The sequence below is a fragment of the Micropterus salmoides genome, unplaced genomic scaffold (assembly GCF_014851395.1).
Source record: "Micropterus salmoides isolate LMB-PRFRI ecotype aquatic unplaced genomic scaffold, ASM1485139v1 Ms_hic_scaffold_20, whole genome shotgun sequence".
NCBI classification, from domain to species: Eukaryota; Metazoa; Chordata; class Actinopteri; order Centrarchiformes; family Centrarchidae; genus Micropterus; species Micropterus salmoides.
This window is the reverse complement of record NW_024041151.1, coordinates 28,100,781-28,117,223: the sequence shown is the minus strand read 5'-3', so window position 1 is coordinate 28,117,223 and position 16,443 is coordinate 28,100,781. Positions and strand designations below refer to the sequence as shown.

Genomic DNA, 16,443 nt, shown 5'->3' with positions numbered 1-16,443 from the left:
TGTGATTCATTACTCATTTTATTTATCGTTTATTTACCTCTTCATTTCTAGCAGTATCTAACTATCCTATTATTCATATATTCAGTTGTCATTTCTTATTTAGACTTTTTAAGGTTTCTTGTAATTTTATGTCACTGTTGTAATCTCTATTTCTGTATTCTATAATCTGTATTTTATGTTCTCTGTTATCTGTTTACGTAAAGAAAAACAACAGCTCACTCGTTTCGCAAATAAAAATTAAAAGTTAACAAAAAGAGAGGAAATTGACAAATCTAAAATACAAATTTAGCCTACAGACAAAACATAACCACTGACAGGTGTTTTAATTCCAATTGTGACTCTGGGAAGAGCCAAATTAAAATGATTTAGGAATGTGCGCACAAAACATTTATGAAGCAAAATAACCATAATTAATTTCTAATCTTACCTGTACTGACTGAAATTGTATTCAAAGGTGTTATATATACCTAGCAGGTCTGTTACAGTTTTACCTCACATTTAATCTTAGGTTTTTTGTTTTTTAACCATAAGTATTTATCTTTATAGCCACGTGATTTTATTGGCGATACGAATTATGTGCTTTAATTGTGAAGACAATTTTGCCAGATTTCCGGTCTGCAGCTTGAATTCTCTGGTGTCCTTGATGCAGAGCCTGTAATTGGCGTCACATCTACGTTTGTCTAAATTATAAGATAACCCCGCCCCCGCTCTTGACGGTCACGCCCACATGCGTGTGTGTGTGTGTGTGTGTGTGTGTGTGTTGGTGTGTTCAGAGATAGTTTATCGGTCACACCAGGTAACGGTTCTATGGTTTAACCCTGTTTCTGGTGCAGAAAAGACGCAAGGAAGGAAGGATGGGAGGAGATAAGACCATGGCAGAGATTAAAGAGAGGGAGGATGGAAGGAAAGAAAGAAAGAAAGAAATGGGGGAGGAAGGAACAATGACAGTAAAATGTTTATTGTTTTTCTTTCTCTCAAGCTGAATACTGCACATTGTCTTTACTTTATGTGGCCAAAAGTATCTGGACACCCCTAACCACACACTATCAGGGGCACAAAACAGTTTGTAAAGAGATCATTTAGTCTTCAAAGGCTGCTCAGACCGGTTTTTCTGGACCGGAGCTTTGCTGCGTTTCCTTCTTCCTTTCCAAAACACTTCGTGAGAATCAAGCAGAGAGCCAAACAGGAACCAGAAACACAACAAACAAACATACACACAAAGCAAGAAAACACCAGCTCATAAGAAGGAAGCGCTAATCGCACACAAGCATGTCTCCATGTCTTCACTGCGCAGCCGGCGTTGCTCCACTGTGTCAGAATTTCTAGAGAAGTTTAGCGTTTCCCCGTTCAGGTCATGCTGGTGCGGTTAGTTTTCCTGGAGCATCATCTAGTGGCCATTTGAGAAACTGCAGCTTAGCTCATTTCAACTCTCAGCGGCTGATTGGTTGCTGCAAACATGCAAGGCAGAATCAGGGCCACTGAAAACGGTACGCAGCAGGTTTTCTCTTGTTTGGAGGGTGTGTCAGGTGTTATCCAATCAGCAGCGACAAGTATGCAAACGCGGCCCATTTAAAAAGGCAGTGCAGTGCGCTTGCGTAACACATTTTGGTGGATAGGAATAAACATAGTTAGAAAATAATGTTTTAAAAGTACTGTTTTAAAAGTAATTATAAAACTGACAATAAAATCAGAATAAATATTGCAAAACACATGTACATCCATCCATCCTCAGCCGCTTATTCTGCGTACAGGGTCGCCAATCCCAGCTTACACACTAGACATTTCTACCATGTACAGTATACTGTAACTAGGACTTAACCAACTGCATCTGTTTTCTCTCATTTTGGTTTTCTTTGACATGTTTTATGCCTTTATATTTGCTATATAAATGAACTTAGTTTGCCTTAAGATGAGGAGGGAAAAAACATTAAAGTTGATTATAAAATTTAACACCAGCAGGTGAGTAGTACACTTCAGCATTAGCCATCATTCAAAGAAAAGGTCTGAAGAAGTCTGCTCTGAATGGAAAAGCAAACGAAGGAGTCAACACATTCACGTTGAAGAAAAACCCTCACATAAGCTGTCAAGACTCCCATTTTATTAAAGTACAGTTTATTTCGTATTTTCACATGAAGAGGCAGTGCACACAGACATGATGAGACCCCGAGACATTTCTAAACCACCAGTGATTTGATGGACAGGCTGCCGCCAACACTTCATTTCTAACTTTGATTTCCAGACCAAGCCGTTGTGGGAAATGTATGGAAAGTGCACCAAAGCAGCGCTGTTGTTTCTGTGATTTAAGTTTGAGCCAACAAATAACAGGAATAAACATCACCAAGAGAGGATCAGAGCGGTGGTCATGTTTTTACATTGAAACTAATGTACAGAAACCACCACAGTAGGACAGGAGTCCACAGACTGATGTACTAACAAGCCTCCAACAGCAGAGAAGCAAACATTCTGTCACCTTTCTTTTTTTCTTTGATGAACGTGCTTCCGCAGTTTTCTTGTGTGAATCTGACCTGCGCAGTTTGTGAAGGGTGTAGTTTTTGGCCCCAAACAGCCAACAGACATTTTCATACAGATTCACATTTCATTCGGTAGGATTCCATTTGCATCTTAGAAAACGCTGAATAACGTTTGTATGATTTTCTTTTTAACGCTGTTGAAAATTGAATAATTAAGCTATTATTTGGCAGCATTCAAGTCAGCATTTTATCCCCCCCCCCTCCTCCAGGACTTGCAGACACTCTGTACAATAACAAGAAACTACAGTGTTTATTACTGGTTGGATAATCAGCCAACGAGCAGACGCAGAAATGATCAGATTCAGGTTTCAAGCCAGACCAAACTAGGAATAAGGAGGGAAGTTTGTGGCATGATGAAGTTTACAGTTAAGACTTTAACTCCTCAGAACTGAGTTTTTATACAGAAAATAAGAGCTAAAAGGGACAAAGCATAGAATTCTTTGTAATGTGATTTAATATTGCAGCAACACATTTTATGGGTCACAGAGCACTGCAACATGCCAGGTCCAGATATACTGACAGGATATATCTGTGTATGTGTGTGTGTGTGTGGGGGGGGGCCTTCAGGGTCGGCAGCGCTGGATGAATCGTGGGTACAGACAGACGTCTCTGATGTGATGTCTGTTCAGCAGCCAGGTGAGGAAACGCTCCAGACCCAGACCGTAACCGCCGTGAGGACACGTGCCATACTTCCTCTGAAACACAACACACAGTAGCCTGTTAACAGACACCATTACTAAAACAGAGTATGCACCATACTGCTGGTCAAGTTCCAGACAGGTTTCAGCAGGGCCTTGTCCCACTTATACATTTAAACCTCATCTACATCTTTTGCAAACAAGCTTCACCTCGACACCTCAGTGACTAACTCTAATCTGTGCTTTGCCTTAAAAAGTCACTTAAATGATAAATCAGACATTAAGATGGTTTCAGCTCTGATACAGTTGAATTAAATAGTATTCCTTTCTGGACCAGGATGTAAAAAAACAAAACAAAAAGAAGCCCTTAGTTTTCTGTTACCTGGTCAGTGTACCAGTAGTACGGGGTCGGGTCGATTCCCTCCCTCTTATATCCCTCCAGCAGCTCATCAGCGTCCCAGATACGCATCGAGCCTCCGACGATCTCACCGACATTTGGCATCAACACGTCGACCTGCAGCACGGACGAGACGTTCACACAGCTCATCAGTTCATATAAGAACGTAACTCCAGGGCTTCCTGCTCCGCTGTAATGTGGCACTCCACCCTGACCACACATCAGCTCCAAAGTGTTCCATTTAGGTTAGAGTGATATATACTCATGTGTCAGAGATGTGGCTGTACTATAATATCTCTGGTTGCACCATGCCAGGCCGTGTTGCAAACCAATGGAGCAGGCTGCTTCATCCCTATATTAGATTTCCTGAAGTTGTGCATTGTGCACTGGATTAGCCAGAATGAGACAATCTTATCTGGACATTTTATATACTTTTTAAAGGGATGCAGCAGGTTATATTTAAAGTTCTGTCATTAAATCCCACGAAAAGACTAAAATCAAAAATGAATGTCTGTGTATCCACAGCCAGATACATCTAATTCCCTTTGCCATGGAGCGCCACTGTGGTCTCAAAACTATTAAAAAGAGATTTGCTACAAACTACAGGGGCCCACTGTTGAAGAATGACTAAACGTGGGGTTCCTACACATTCGCCACAGTTTTCCACACTAAAATCTTCAGACTTCTGATCTGTAGATCTCTCAGACCATATTTGAAAAATAGCTAGATGAATATTATAAAAATATAAATAGTAAACATCTCTGAACAAAGAGGAAGTAAACTAACCTGTGCTACCTGTGCCTGTATTATTTTAACTTAACATACAGAAAAAGATATTATGTTATTGTTCCCTCCAGATTTTTAGTCTTTTTTAAATGAGAACTGAAATTTGTTTAAAAAAGTAAATGTATCACAAGTGTATGTGGACTTTCATACAGTGTGCAAATCAATGGAAATTGTAAAATACACACACACACACACACACACACACACACACACACACACACAGTCGATATAGACTACCGGCTATATACAGCATGTTAGCCTCGAAAACCCAGCTGTATTCAAACTTTAACTTAGCTCTCCTTATTAGCTAGGCTCCTTACATGCTTGCTAATAACTTTTTTTAAGCTGGGTCTCTGACATTGACAGTGTTGTGTTGGACAGATTTGTGCAGCTGTGTTCATGAGGAAGAGGGAGAGAGAGCGAGAGACAGAGACGGACGAGCGAGAGGATGAGCTGAGTCGAAAATCAATATGTGGCGGCCGGCGTTGATGTTGTGGCGGGCCGCCACAAATAGATGAACGTATGGGAAACACTCAGTACCCAAAGTTCAACTATATTCAAATTTGATCCCTGAGGTTCGTACCGACTCAGTGAGGCGTTTGTCCTCGGGACAGCGCTGCATATAGAAGGATTTGATCTCAGCCGGGAAACGACAGAGCAGGATGGTCTCGTTGATGGAGTCTGTCATCAGCCTCTCTGGAGCCTCGGGGATGTCCTGAGTGAGACAGACGAGTCGAAACACACAATTCAATAATCAAACTGAGGCCACAAAAATAAGAAGGTCAAAAGTCAAAACCTTAAAGTACTTTTAGTAACAATTTCTTTAACCACATTATTACAGAAAACTTTTTTTTTCAATGCTGTCTAATAAAAATCTATTGCTAATCTAAATGCATGTGGTGACACACAGATCAAAGCAGGATGCTGGAGAGTCTGAAAACTGCAGGTAAGCTAAGACCTTTATTACTGACTGGACCTGATGCCCTGCAGCTCAACTTCAGCCTGAAAGCAGCACAAACAGCTATCAGCTGTTTAACCACCTGCTCCCCAAATTAATCATTTCACAATCAATAACCACATTAAAGAGGCACCTATTTTCAATTTTACATGTCAAGTTCAGTTCACTCATTATGAAGCGTGCTACCAGGCAGGGTCTAAGGAAAAGATGCTATCGAGTTGAATTGTGGGAAATGTAGGATCCATGCTACAGAGTAAGTCAGGATATCTCAGCTCAGTCCCTGCTACTCTGATTTTGACCATTCTTTTATTAATCTGTCCATTGTGTCCCCCCCAATAGACTGTATAGAAAGATGGACGACATGACACCTTGATCGCCCCCTAGTGGCTGCCTGCAGTATAGGTCGTGCTGATGTTGCGATTCAAGTGTCGAATTTTCTAATTAGTTTGGTTTTAATTAGTTATTTGATGCTATAAAAAGGGGGTTTTAGTTCATGATTGACAGCTGAGTGTACGGAAAGAGCCTGCGCTAACTAGCAGACTTCTGGCTCCAAATCACGTCACCAGCGAAAGACGGCAGCGCCCGTATCAGAGACGTTTTTTTTATTTCATTTTTGTACAGAGGGAGGAAATGGAGAGGCATCCATCTTTATGTACAGTCAATGTATGGAAGCATAATCCTTAATTAATAAAAGTACCCCTCCTGATTTCTTTCTTTCCACCTACTTTATATAGAAAAAGGTTTTGTACAACTCTTCTTATTATATTAGTACTATTTCATTATATTCAATTGTACATTTTACTTTGACTGGTGTTACTCATGGAAGTGCTTTATGTTCTGCCTTCTTTTATGCATTTATCTCCAACTGAACCTGCATCAGGCAGACCCTGACTTACTGACAAAGTGAATTCTGGGCTTCTGCTCAAAGTTGTGAGTCATGACGAGAGTTCCTTTGTCAATAACTCATTTGGAGAATGATGTGTGTGTGTTAGAAATTCTGATACGTGGGCGCGTGTGTCGTGTTCAGTCGTCACCTCTCCAAACTCATAGTAGGAGCCGTCGTCCTTCTTGACGTCGTGCTCTCTGAGCCACTCGATGGCTTCAGTGTAGTTCATCCTCTTGAACGGCCTCTTGGGGGGTTTGAAGTTCTGGGGGGGAGACGACATGAAAGAAAATATTAATTAATATACAGTATCGACTCCATATGCTTATGAAGATGACATGATCAAAAGCTCAAAAATGAACTTTGAAGTGCAACATTACTATCGCCGTTATTTTGTTTATCAATCATCAAAATGATGATCAACATTTTATCAATCTGTGACGTACAGGGTTGATATCATAGAGCAGCTGTGCAGCGGGGGATTTGAGCACTCGGTCCACCACGTCACACACCAGATCCTCCAGTCTGTTCAGCAGATCCTCAAACGTCATGAAGGGACACTCAGCCTCGATGTGAGTGTATCTAGACACAAAAGAAATTCAGAATCATACATAAATAAATCAGAATGCAGGAGGGTTACTAACTCAGTTTCAGAAGACAGAAAACTGTTTGACCAACATATTCATCAATGCGCAGAGGTCAGACGAGGTAAAATCGACAGTTTGTGGCTCGTGTAATTAATATAACTCATGTATGTAAAACTTTGTACTCTGATTTATGCAGGTGACATGATGAGAGAATACAGTCACATAATTCCATCACATGCTGCTTTACAACACCCATATATGGGTTTTGTTATGGCTGACTGTTCTGTAACAATTCTGTATTTGTAATTCTCCATCCTGCTTTCATGTGGTGGCAGTCCAGAAAATGCCGCATATCTCCGGAGCGTTAATGAGCAGAAGACCAGTGCATATTGTGAAGCACAGAAGCTACACTGATCATGGTTTATTATGGTGATCTGCTTTTGCATCACAAAGTTATACTGTACTGCTTACAAGAGGGGAGGAGAACGAGAGAAAGGAGTCTCTCCCTCCTGCAGCGGCCTAAAAGAAAGTATAATGGCTGCTGGGGGATTATTCATCAGTTTCCAAGAAATAAAAACCACAAGGCTTTAAGAAAAACACTGACAACTTCTCTCAGACTGTATCTGCGGTCACAGCATAACTTTTGTCAGAAACAGACAATTATGTGAATAAAACAACTTAATCATGAATTCTGTTTTTTTACAGTGTTGGTTATCAAAGAGAGCGGGAGGTACTCTTTGGTACAGTACAACATTTTTTTGCTTAAAATGAAAATGAAAACGATCTCTGTCCGCAGCAGCGTTTCAGCTGCGTTTCAGAATTGATCTGTCAATACTAAAACGACTGAAAACGCACATCTAGTGGCCGTTCACGTACACCTGGCATGTGTGTGCCGGTGTAAACATGAAGCAGCTGCAGAAGATGCAGCCAAAGAAGAAAGTACTACTACAGATGAAGGACCACACCAGAGATTTTTTTTGCATGGACCGCCATCGAGATTGAACGGTTACTGAAAGCATCGCGGGAGTCCAAAGAGACAGAGGTGGCAGAAAACAGACTAGGAGTCGTTACAATCTCTTCCTCTGTTGTGAAGACCCTCAGTGGGCTGGCTTCAGTATTTATCCCCTCCTTGCTTAGCAGCCTAAAAAAGCCTTTTTTAGCCGTATTTCCTACACCATGCTACTACTATATGTGTAATAATAACTATAAGAGCACACTCACTCAGACAAGTGTCTGCGGGTGCGGGACTGCTCGGCCCGGTACGACTGGGCTATGCAGAAGGTGTCGCCCAGGGCAGGTATGCAGGTCTCCAGGTAGAGCTGGGAGGACTGCGTCAGGTACGCCTGCTCGCCAAAGTAGTTGAGGTTAAACAGCGTGGAGCCGCCCTCCACCTGAGTCTGCACCAGGGTCGGGGGAGTGATCTACACCCAGAGAAGAAACAAACAAACAGTGGTTAGAGAGCATGTGATCCTGAGCTCACAGCCTTCAGATTTCAGTAATATTGCTACATTTACTATGTCAAGTAAGACATTATCACACAAAACTAAGCATTCCAGTAGGACACCAGCCATTGGAAGCCTACCGAAGACTTTCCTCCTTTCAAAAGTAAAAAAACAACAACAACAAATTTGAAAATCACCTGACAGCAAAAAGGGATGACTTCATTTCAGCGTGTGCGCCTCACCTCATAGTATCCGCGGCTGAAGAAGTGGTCCCTGAAGCACTGCGTGACTGTGGATCGGACTCGGAGGATCTTGGAGACGTTCTCCCCTCTGATCAGCATGTGCCTGTTGTTCAGCTGGACGTCCACGTCCGACTCTTCGTTCAGCAGGTTGTCAGCCCCGCCCGCCGGAGCTAAGCCAATCAGCTCCCAGAAGTCACAGTGCAGCTCGTGACCTCCGGGCGCCTGGGAGGGGAAGACGAGAACTCACTTAAGACCTTCTTCATGTTTGTGTTCTGCACCCCTAATGTCACATGTTAATTATTTTAACATGTGATACTAAAAAAAAGTCCATCTCTTCAGCTGTGGCTCAGTTTAGGGCTACAACTAATTATTCTTTAATGTTTTTAACTAATCATTAAACTAATCATTTTCTGACTTTCTATGTCATAAAATAGTGAATACCCATCAAAATTCATGAGGGTCTTGAGATCTTCAAATGTTGTTTTGTCTGACCAACAGTCCATATAATCAATTTACAATGATATAAAACAGAGAAAAACAGCAAATCCTCACACTTGAGAATCAGAAACCATAGAATGGAAAATGCTTTTCCTTAATAAATGAATTTATCAAATAGCAAATTTGTGTGGATCCAACAACTATCCGATTACATGTTTTAGTACCAATTCAATCTCACCTATGCAGGCTATTTTACAGTGATATTTTGTTTGGTCATTATACAGAATTAAATTACAGGAAACATACTTTTCCACAATATTCTAATTTTCTGAGAACCACCATGTGTGGATTACACAGTGATCAGATTACTACAGGTGTGAGCTGCAGCAGGTGTGTTTACCTGTTTGCCCTCAGGAACTGGAGTGACAGTCCCGTACAGAGCTACAGTACTCTCTGTGGACAAAACCAAGGCATTGTAGCACTGGCACTGAAGACAAGAATGAGAAAACAAGTCACCATCAACATTTTAGCTCAAGTAGGTGTGATATCGATAAGTTGTGTTTGAAGTGAAGCCAGGTGGCTTCCTACCCGCTGGTTATCTGCCTGACCAATCACACACATTTTGTTTTGAGCATGCTCTGATTAAAAGCTTTATTTTGCCTTATTTTCATTTGAACATTTGTACATTTTAGTTGGCATCTATTCCTGAGTCACAAACACAACCTGAACTAGAGACAAGTGTGGTAATATCAACCAGGAACAAGGTGAATACAAAATATATCTATATATATATATTAATTTATTTATTTTAATTTAGGTATATAGATATATAGTTTTCTGATTAAACTGTATCCTCTATTTAACATTCATTGTTTCAAGTTTGTTCCATTTCAGAATAAAATTACTTGTTTTATCGAACATTTGAGAAACAGAAAATTAAAAACGTTTCTCCCTCCACACATACACGCTTTATGAAGATGACAAACCTGTCTTAGCTTCAAATGTTGTATAACATGGATGAAGACCAGACGTGACAGCACTGTGATGTAACTCACTGCACAAAGTGTAACATGGGGAAGTTTTTAAGTTTACCAGTTTATCAGACAGGACACACTGGAGGAATCCAGTTCCATCTCTCAACACGATGAACATCAGGTTCTTCCCTGCAGGAGACAGAAAATATACAGTGAACCAATACGAGTCAAACCTTCAACTGAGTTCAAAGTAAGTAAGTGTTTCCTTTCCTGCTCTGAAGCTCGAACAAATATGCCACAAAAAACATCTTCAAACTCAGAAGACTGATACTTATCACAACATTGCCAGATTTTACGATGGGTAAAACATGCGTACTACTTTTTATTTTAAAAAGGCTCCTCACCCTGTCTCCTGAGGCGGTGAGTCCATCCGAACACCTTGACTCTCTGACCTCTCTTGGCCTCCAGGTGATGGATTTTAGCCTGCAAACACACACATCTTTAGGACTTTAGCACGATAGGGCACAGCTGTGTTTGGGGTACCAAAGATTTATTAACTGTTTAAACTCAGTTAGAAATGCTAAATAACAGGTTAAAAGTGGTACATTAGGACTAATAAACTAGAAACAATATGTAATGTGTAAGAGACCGTTTCAGGCTCAGGCAGGCTGGAGTCGTTCTCAATGACGATCTTCTTGGCTTCATCCAGGTTCTTCTCTCTTCTCTCATTGTCGTCTGCCTGCACAACAAACATGGAGCAAACATTTAAAGACACTGTATCTGTTTCTCGGTTGTATAAACATGAATTAGGACACCCCACACCAAAAAAAACCACCCTTAAATGAGATTTTCTGATTCATTGATGACTGTTTTATGTTGCTCTAGCGGGACGCGAGGCGTATCGTAGAACACTCACCTCCTTCTTTTCCTTGGCATCGCATTTCATCTGCTCACGGTTAAAGGCCTTCTTTGCGTTCTTCATCTGCGTCTTAGAGATCACAGCCCAACGCTGAGGAAGAGAAAGACAAGAAACACATACACAGTGAATTACAGTTACAGCAGTAACAGCTCTGCTAAGCAGCTAGCCCCAGCCCACCCTGTTTTGTAATAACACTTGTGCCTCGAGAGCAGATAGTGAGTCACTGCAGTAAGGTGCATCTGTAATTCTCGTTAACGTTAAATTGAGACTGTATAGACCAAGTAGTAGACCGACTGAAAAAATAGTTTACATCTTGTAACCGCCTGGCGTCACTGTTATGAGATGAGGCAAGAGCGGAAGTTTGGAAAGTATACACTTTGCTACACGATGCAAGGTTTGTTAGGGGTATCCTGACAGTCTTTGACCTTGTCATTACTGCAATTAGTGCAATTCTTGTGAAAGGACGTGAAATGGTGCATCCTATTAGTTTGGAGTTGACAGTCAGGAATTACACATTGTACCTTTAGGAAATGAGGAAAAACTTTCTTTTAAACTCACCTCTCCCTCCTTCTGTGATTCTACATAGATGGTGGGGAATGGTTCCTTTCCAGCACACATCAGAGCCTGTGCACGTACAGTGAACATATGACATAGCGACATATTAGTGCATCTGCATTAACCAGTGCAGCAATATCAATAATATCCCAAATGCTATTTCTACTATTAACAATACATCCTGTAGCATGATGCATTTTAAGCAACATATCTGGACACAATGAAATAAAACAACAGAGGTACTTTAAGACGCGGGCGTTTACCTTGAGAGGGGTTTTGAAGGGTTTCTCCTCTGTGCCATCCCCATCCTGGTCGCTGCCACATTTGTCTGATACATAGAGCTGACCTGTGAAACAGAGGATGAGTGAGAAGCAGCACTCCCTCTCAGGCATAGAACATACCTACCAAATTTACTCGTCTATGACTAACATTTGATAAAAACTACAGTTTCAAGCTGTTTTAGAAAAGTATTCAGCCCATTTGTGATTTGTTAACATAGATTTACATCTTCAGTAGGAGCCGTTGAGCTTTGGGGAATAAGTCACGGCCCAATAAAAAGGCACTGAACAAATATATTTATCTACATTTTGCAACCCAGGTGGAGCAGAGTGTGACGCTCTCTGCCCCGGTTTGGATCGTAGGTAGGAAACTGATTCTCCCTGAGACAGAAAAGTCCAGAAAAGTCTCCCTCCAGTAAAGCTGCCGCCTTCTAAATCGCTGGTGTTACTTGCCTGAGGAGAAATCCATAGGGCAGGGTATTGATTTCAATAGTTTTTTGGCACCGACCGAATTGCCTCGATACCATCGGGTGTCAAAAAATGTCTCGTCTTTCGGAACCAAATTTTGATACCTAAAGGTTTCATCTCGTCAAAGTCAATGAGCCAATAAGCATGCAGCATGCTTGATGTGCCCTAATCTAAAAGTGCTTGTAATTGGCTGGTGGGATGTAAACACTAGTTCACACTGGTTACGCAGAGACGTGGCTCACGCCTGAGGCTGTAATGTGTATGCATTCCAAAGCCAATCGCTAGATGTAAAAGATGTGGACGCGATGAAGCACTGCATGGAATTAACTTAAGAGCAGAAAGTCGCTCCATCTTCGACTGCAAGAAGACCGAGCGGGTGCAGGCATCGTCTCAGCGCCCTACTGCCACCGAGCCTGCTTCAACATGCCCACCATACGAGAATACTGATGAAGGCAGCGGCGCCACGACTGAGACTCCTACAGGTAAGGATAACGTTTAGCAAACAAACAAAATTGGCCAACTTGTACAGCCTTGGATCCCAGATTCCAGTCAAAAGTGGCAGATAAAGAGTGGAGGAGGAGCTGATCAGAAGGACCCCAGAACAGGTGTTAATCGTTATTAGTAATCTTCTACTTCTCTTCAATTGTAGATCAATAGATGAATTTGTATGCTACTGAATATAGATTCAGGCCCAGATGGAACAGGGGCTCAAAGAGGGGTGCCCGAGATGATAGCTCGTCTGTTGAAGACAGTGCAGCTGCAGTAGCAACACTGGTGAGAAAATATAACGACATCATTATTTTTTCTCGCCCATTTAATTTGCAGAAGAAAACGATCTTGTTTGTATTTACCGTAATAGTGTTTTTGATTTTTCTTTATTTCTTTACTTATGTGTTCACAGAAGAGGCCAAAGCTCTCTACCCTTGAGGAGCGGTTTGCTTTGGAGGACATGGAAATTGAAGTAAGAACAGAAACCACTGTCAGCACTACAGATAAGATTCAGGCAGAGATAAAGCACTACAGATTCCTTCCATCTGCGCTGTCCTCAGTGAGTCCAGTAACCTGGTGGTGGGACATGAAGGACACTCTGCCAATGCTTTATAATTTGGCAACAAGTAGGTCTGGGCAGTAACACAAACATGATAATTATCACAATATAATTTTCCTCAAAAATTTTACAAATTAGCACTTCATTTTTCTATTAAGATCATTAATTTTGTTGATGAAAAGAGACTGAAAAAAGATTTACTAATAATATTTTTTGAAAAAAAGATTTTATCCTAATAGTTTTGAATGTTCTACCTCAGACTTAGGAAGTGATCCTCTGTTTGGCATCAAGTGTTTGTCACGTTTTGACCGTGAAGACATTTTTTTACCACACAAATAACGATCTGATTTCTTCAATTTTCCCTCAGGAGCAAAAATCAGGAGCAAAAATAATGATTTGACATTTTTTTGAATTTCTTTTAGCGTGATAACATTTTTGGCCATGTCGTAGCAACGAGGTATCTCTGTGTGCAAGCATCATCCACACCTTCAGAGCATACATTTTCTACTGCTGGAGACATTATCAGTCAGGAGCGGACTTGGCTGTCTCCTGAAAAAGCAGACATGCTCATTTTCTTAAAGAGTGCTGAATGATTTAGAGAACTAAAGTATGCAGCAGTGAGCCTCACATACAGACTTGAAACTATTTCATTTGCACTGAAAACAAACTATTGCAGTGATTGCACTGATTTATTGTTGTGGATTTATTGTGGAAAGAATAGGTATCACCCAAGCCTAGTGCTTAGTCATCTGCAGCTTACCAGACTATACAGAAATAGAGAACATGGATGTATTGCTGGTGATGCCACCACCAGGATTCTGCAGGGAGGTTTGAAGCCTCATTTAGCGATATGGCCAAGCTCTGTGCAGGCACGTCAAGTACTTCCACACCTGACTGGGAAAACCATTTCTTCCTCCCCTATTTTTAGTTCCCTGTTAGCAGCAGTGGTTTACGTCTTCAGAAGTATTTTGGTGATCTAACAGACATCTGCACTCGACAATTAAATTTTAGTATTTCCACAGACTGCCCTGCTCCACTCCGCTGGCTGGCGCAGTTTGTGGAGATACTGAATGGAAACACTGGTTTCTCAGACCAAACATTTTATCACTGCAGGAATACTGTAGACACCTGCAGGACAACATCATAAATAAGGTTTGAGTTGGGCTGGCCAATCAAACAACAACAATATAAAAAATGTTTAATTTAATTCATTTGAATTCCGAGAAAATTAGCACTTAACTTGTTGTTTAATATATTTTTTTGTTGAGGAAAACAGCCTGAACAAAGATTTTACTTCATTTTACTCATATTGCATGCATATTTGTTCATAATTGTTTTAAATGTTCTACCTCAGTTTTGTTGTGTTTGTCATGTTCTGACCATAAAGAATAGTTTAAAACCACAATTAACCGTCTGGTTTCTTCAACTTTCGCTCAGGAGCAAAAATCTGCCTTTAAACTTGAAAGAAATAATGATCTGACATTTATCGATATCGAATGATATCCTTTTTTAAAATCATGATAACAGTTTTGGCTTTATTGCCAGGCCCTAAGTTTGAGTGAGGAAATGAGATGGGACCAAATCACGACCAAGCCCATACATCTCCCACCTTGTACTCTCTCTTCCGCATTAGGCCTGTGTGGTTATTCTGGAAACCACAGGATAGAATAAAATTAGTTTTGTTGTCATTGTTTTATTGCTAAAGTAAACAGCAGTTTTAAGCAGAGATGATAAGTAGCCAGCTTTTGTAAAATAACACGAGCCTTCGGTTGGTTGGAACTTCGCTGAACATCTGAGATTAAATCACAGTAATACGATGATGTTATGAAGCGGCAGTTCTGAGCTGGGTATTTTTATTACAATTAAAGAATATGACAGTAGTTTGATGTCTTGTTATTTGGAATTGGTAAGCCTGCAGCCTAACGTTACTCTTTATTCCCCTCATAAATACAGAAACGGAGGGGGAGTCACATTAAACTAGAAATAAAATGTAAAAAGTATTGGTATCTGTATCAGCAGTACCAGCCTGGGTTTTAATTGTTTTTTTTTTTTTTATCATATAGGAATTAAGTGGTATCGCATATCTCTACCTCCGAGAGACTAAACTGAAATCTGCGAATCTATTATTTTAAACGGATCACAAATGACTGAAATATGTTGCAGAGCGCGACCCTGCTGACTATTTTACATCGTCTGTTGACTGAAAGACAGAATTCTAAAGCGAGGCCGGTTCATGCGCCGGGTTTTAGGTTTTAACTGACAGCTGTCATGGCTAAACATTAACTGTTAGCCCACAGTCCCCTCTGCCGGGCTCACAGTATTTATCTGGGACTGTCATTCATTCAGCAGCAGCAGCAGGTAAATTATGCGACTGAAACTCTCTCCTTATGAATGAATATCGAGCCAGAAGCCAAACTTAGCGTTTCAAAATCAGAAATCAGCGTTAGCTAGCATGCTAACATCACCGCAACTGATGCAATATGCATTCACATGTCTTTGGAAGCTAGCTAACTACCTGCTAGCTCTGGCTGATCTAAATTTCTTCTTACCCACTGAGACTTGTTCCACACCTTTCGTTATCTCCGTCGCCATGTCAGCCCAGGTGCTACGACAGTTCGCTACGGAGGGGGAAACTAAATAACTGTTATTCAGAAAATGGAAGTTAACGTTAAACCCCAGAACAGACTGCCGGTGGTGTCAATTCAACTGCGGACATGCAACTTTGCATCAGCCCAGCCGCAGCGCGGAGGAGGAGGAGACTGCTGCTGCTTCTTCTTCGTTGAGGTTTAACTGCAGCCTGCATTCTCGGTGTTGCATTACTGCCATCTTCTGGAGTTAGTTAACCTATAGTCTTTGGATTTCCCCTATCAATCCTGTCCTCCTAAGAAAGCTGACTAGACACTTCCTGCCTTGTCCACTTCCACCTGTTTTCCACCACACTCCAGTGACCCCTGTGAACCTGCTCCTGTTAGCCGTGATGTTTTCATTCCCTTCATCACGTCCTTTCTCTCTGAGGTAGCCTATATTTCCTACAAGTATGTGCTAACTGAAAGATGTTCACAAAGTCCAGTTGGATGCTTCGCTATAATTTGGAGAGTCCTGTTCAGGTTCCTGTAGTCCCATTCTCAGTCTGGCCATTAGGCTACTACCTCTTGTCCATTTCCTCCCTTATTTTTCCCAATACCCGTCTTCCTTTTACAGTATCTCCTGATCCCAGCGCTGTGTATTTACTTTTTGTATAAATATTGAACTCACTAAATCCAGAATTTTCTTTCTTGCCTTAACTTAAAGTAGCTCTA

At 41.1% G+C, this 16,443-nt stretch overlaps 1 protein-coding gene across 2 annotated transcripts; it reads right to left on the bottom strand.

The window, feature by feature from the left end:
• Nucleotides 1-2,076: 2,076 nt before the first annotated feature.
• Nucleotides 2,077-15,899, bottom strand: nars1 (asparaginyl-tRNA synthetase 1). Of its 2 annotated transcripts, none has more exons than XM_038733029.1 (15): nucleotides 15,694-15,899; nucleotides 11,614-11,696; nucleotides 11,354-11,419; nucleotides 10,793-10,885; nucleotides 10,526-10,615; nucleotides 10,281-10,359; nucleotides 9,995-10,065; nucleotides 9,303-9,389; nucleotides 8,465-8,686; nucleotides 8,002-8,201; nucleotides 6,640-6,775; nucleotides 6,345-6,458; nucleotides 4,936-5,067; nucleotides 3,552-3,683; nucleotides 2,077-3,226 (listed from the first exon to the last, which is right to left on the bottom strand). In XM_038733029.1, exons 1-15 carry the CDS (start codon nucleotides 15,734-15,736, stop codon nucleotides 3,095-3,097), a joined length of 1,680 nt encoding a protein of 559 aa, XP_038588957.1. In that variant the 5' UTR covers nucleotides 15,737-15,899; the 3' UTR covers nucleotides 2,077-3,094. The 2 variants fall into 2 exon arrangements, with proteins under 2 accessions (XP_038588957.1, XP_038588958.1); XM_038733030.1 differs by having other exon boundaries at nucleotides 15,715-15,899.
• Nucleotides 15,900-16,443: the final 544 nt, after the last annotated feature.